Genomic DNA, 3,940 nt, shown 5'->3' on the forward strand with positions numbered 1-3,940 from the left:
ACAAAGTTTTCAGTGTTTTCTTTTTATTGTTATATTAATAATATTTTTTTCAAACAGTACTTAATCAGGTATAAACAAAATTAAAGTTAAATGTTTAACGTATCGGTAACTTACATTTTTTTTTTGGTGTTTCGTATTAAAAATCCTTGCCGTAGCCTTAGCACATTGATTAGTATAGCCTAATTCTATTCTTTCTTCACTAGAATATCCCATTTTTGTTAGCCTTTACAATAATATCTCTGATTATTCACTCGTTGAAAAATCTCAAATCAGGTAACTTGGTAAACATTAAAGAAAATAATAAGAATTCATTATCAAAAATTCATGTGAAAAAGTAATACTTTTACAAAAAGAAAAGAAATTATCTTCAACACATTGGCATGTTGATATCAATTTGCAGGTTGATTGAATTATTGTGTTGGGGGTCACTAAGAACATTAAATTTTTTTGATTTGGTGAAATTTTATGTTTCTTTGTTATTACTGATATTCAACCAATAAATTAGTTAAATCCAAAATTATCTTCAAAGATATTACGTAAATTAAAAAAAAAAAAAAAAAAAAATAGAGTGTCGTGTAGAGCAGGGGTACTACAATGACGAGGACCCCCACTATTTCCCAAAGACCTAAACAAACCTTAAGTTAGCTGAAAAGAGCCAAAATATGTGAAAACATAAATTAAACTAATGCTATTTAGGATTTATTTGTGAAAATACAGAGTACCTACATGAGTACATTATTAGTTTTAATTTTCACTCCTCAATTAATGACATACGCTGGCACTTTTTTACCATAGCACTGATCTTATCTTCAACTTTGAACATGTCTACATTTTTCTCTTGCAAACTTAAGTTTAATACATACAAGTGTTCAAACACGTCAGCTAAGTAGGCAGTTGAGCAAAGCCAAAAGAAGTCAGTGAGAACATACTTGGTGTCAAGAAGAAAAACACGAACTTCATCTCTAAGTTCAAAAAATCTTGTCAATATCCTCCCTCGAGAGAGCCACCTTACTTCCGTATGAATAAGAAAGTGTTCATGCTCACTGCCAATCTCTTTGCACAACAAAGAAAATAATTTGGATTGCAGAGGTCGAGTTTTAATGTAGTTAACGATTTGAACTACTTCGTTAAGTATCTTCTGCAAAGGTTCAGGCAATGTTTTGGCTACCAAGGATTCACGATGAATACAACAGTGTGTCCATTTCACCTCAGGAGCTACTGTTTTGACACGAGCTTGAAGTCCTGCTTTGTGGCCAGCCATTGATTTTGCTCCATCCGTAGACAAGCCCACACATTTTGTCCATGTGACGTCATGTTTATTGAAAAAATCATTTAATGCCGTAAAAATATCTGCTGCTGTTGTGTGAAGTAGTTCGCATGAAAAGGGAAAATCTTTCAATATCTGGTCCTCCCACAAAAATCGAACAAAACACAACATTATTGCTTTTTTTTATATGTCGGTGCTTTCGACCAATTGAAGAGAAAACATGTCGCTCATGCTAAGTTTGATCAGCAATGTATCTTCAATGTTATTGGCCATATCTGAAATTCGTCTTTGGACAGTGTTGTTAGAGAGCGGAACAGTACTTATTATCTTAACAGCCGCATCACCCAACATTCTCTTGGATAGAATTATTGCTAATGAGTATAAGTTCTTCAGCAATTGTATGTTTTTTTCACATTTAGCGACAAGCTGGGATACCTCATAAGATGCAAGGGTTGCATTTTTATTTACATCTGCACCATAGTGCTTAGTAATGTTTTTACGAGATCTTTTAAGCTCTCCTAGTTTGTTTTTAAAAAAATCGAATGACTTACTTTTGTACTCTGGATGTTTTGTCCCAAGATGCCGACGGAGTTTTGCTGGCTTCATACACTCATTCGAAAGGCTTTCGTAGCAAATTACACATTGAGGTTTAGGCTGCTGCTCAGGGCCAGTGAACGTGAAACCCATTTAAAAGTAATCAGAGTTGTATTTTCTAATTTTTGCAGCACTGATCTTGGTAGAATTAGGTTTAAGAGACGCCGACGAGTTGGGTTCAAGAGACACTGACAAGTTCGGTTCGAGAGTCATTGACTTTTTAACTTTAACATTAAATGCATTTTCTCCCTCTTCGTCTGTAGGTCTATCCCGTTTTAACGATCCACATTTTAACCAACGGTCCATAACGTACGCTTAATGTAACTTTCCGTGAAAAACAAAACGAATATAAACAAAATTATAGTTAACAATCTAAAATTTGATATAACTTTAAGTTTGCGCGATATATGAATTTTAAAGATTTTAAAAAACTTTGTTTTCGCTCTCCTAAAAAAATTTGCAAAATGGATTTATATCGTTTTTCTCCTTGGCTCTTCATATAATTATTTTTATATCTTGCGGACCCCTCAGCCATACCTCGCGGACCCAAAGGGGTCCGCGGACCACCAGTTGGGAACCACTGGTGTAGAGAAAAAAAATTACCTTTTAAATAATGTTCCACTCGGCCACACGTGCTATATAAAAAAACTGAGGGTTGATGCGGGACAGTAGGGGATTACATTTGAGGGCATGAATTTTGCATAAAAATTTGTCACCCTTCCAATACAAATTGACGTGTTTTCTTAAATTTTGAAGAAACTCTTGGTTTCTGAGTTTCTGGGTTGGTAAAATTTTAGTTGGAACACACTATATAAATTTTGTGAATAGAAATCATTCAGCACTCTCTAATTTTTTATCTTGATGTGCAAAAATGCTAGGTATGCCTTCTATCGCAACAAAAATAGAACCTGTAAACAATCGATCTTCTGGCGTAAATTACCTTAAAATATTTGGAGTTCTTGTTACAAGCCGATATTTTTTGCACAATAGGATTTATTTTAAAGCGAGCCATTTACTAAATACATGAATATTCTAAAAACATTGCCGTTAATAATAATAAACTGAATAGAGTTATTGACTTCATAAAGTGTTTTAGTGCGTGAAAAAATTAATAAATCCTTAATGTTAGTGAATATATTATTATGATTTGCTATTCTTGTTTATGCTATGAATAAGCTGACTTTTATTAATTAATTAGTTTAATTTTTAATTATAAAGTAAATCAAAAATAAATAAAATTATGCAATAACTCAAAATTCTCAGGGCTCATTTACATATCAATTACCTTTATTTTGTGGCTTCTAGTATTTCTCAGTTGCTTGATTTATCCAGGATAAACAAGGAAAATAAATATATTTAATAAAAATTATAAACTTTCAAATACCATTTATTCATTATACCATAAAAAAAGATCAAATGTTCTTCTAACTTTTATCATGTACAAACTTTCTTGTCTAATTGTCAAGAAAAAGAATCTTTAATTTTGTTATCTCCTTTTTGAACCAAATTCATTTAATTTAATGTTAAATTTGCTCTAATTATTACTTCTTAAAGAAAAACAAATTTTCCTCCTCCTAAGTGCCTTCTCTGTTGAGGTTGGCGAGCAATGTGGCAAATTTTCTCAAGCTTTTATCTTTCGTCCCATGCCCTTTTTACCTTCAATCTTGCCTTCTAATATTACCTGAAGCTGCTCAATTTCCCTATGGCGCATTACGTGTCCTAGATATGACGTCTTTCTAATTTTGATAGTATTGACCAGATGAGGGGTGTGTTCATTGCTCTCAGTACTTCTTCATTCGCAGTTCTGCTGGTCCAGCTTGGTTTTAGCATTCGGCGATACATCCACATTTAATTTAATGTCCAGATCTCACAGCCATATAGTAATAGAGACCACACATAACACTTTAGTGTTCTCAATATTATTGAGCTTGATAGCTTGGGGTTACAGAGCATTTTACGCATATTCATGAAACTAGATCTTACTATTTTAATGCGTCTTCTAATTTCTTTTTAGTGCTCTAGTTGACTATTTAGTTCTCTGCCCAGGTATATGAATCTTTGGACTCTGAGATAGCGCGT

The 3,940-nt window shown here is 33.0% G+C and overlaps 2 protein-coding genes across 2 annotated transcripts; both read right to left on the reverse strand.

The window, feature by feature from the left end:
- Positions 1-751: 751 nt before the first annotated feature.
- Positions 752-1,261, reverse strand: LOC140432224 (zinc finger BED domain-containing protein 5-like). Its single transcript, XM_072520047.1, has one exon. It carries the CDS (start codon positions 1,259-1,261, stop codon positions 752-754), a length of 510 nt encoding a protein of 169 aa, XP_072376148.1.
- A 189-nt stretch (positions 1,262-1,450) lies between these two features.
- Positions 1,451-1,954, reverse strand: LOC140432225 (zinc finger BED domain-containing protein 5-like). Its single transcript, XM_072520048.1, has one exon. The coding sequence runs from the start codon at positions 1,952-1,954 to the stop codon at positions 1,451-1,453; it is 504 nt and encodes a 167-aa protein (XP_072376149.1).
- Between the last annotated feature and the right edge of the window lie 1,986 nt (positions 1,955-3,940).

Source organism: Diabrotica undecimpunctata, unplaced genomic scaffold, assembly GCF_040954645.1.
Source record: "Diabrotica undecimpunctata isolate CICGRU unplaced genomic scaffold, icDiaUnde3 ctg00003284.1, whole genome shotgun sequence".
NCBI lineage: Eukaryota > Metazoa > Arthropoda > Insecta > Coleoptera > Chrysomelidae > Diabrotica > Diabrotica undecimpunctata.

Excerpts from the sequence above, each read along its gene's own strand:
- LOC140432224 (XM_072520047.1), bottom strand. The coding sequence starts at position 1,261 with ATGGCTGGCCACAAAGCAGGACTTCAAGCTCGTGTCAAAACAGTAGCT.
- LOC140432225 (XM_072520048.1), bottom strand. The coding sequence starts at position 1,954 with ATGGGTTTCACGTTCACTGGCCCTGAGCAGCAGCCTAAACCTCAATGT.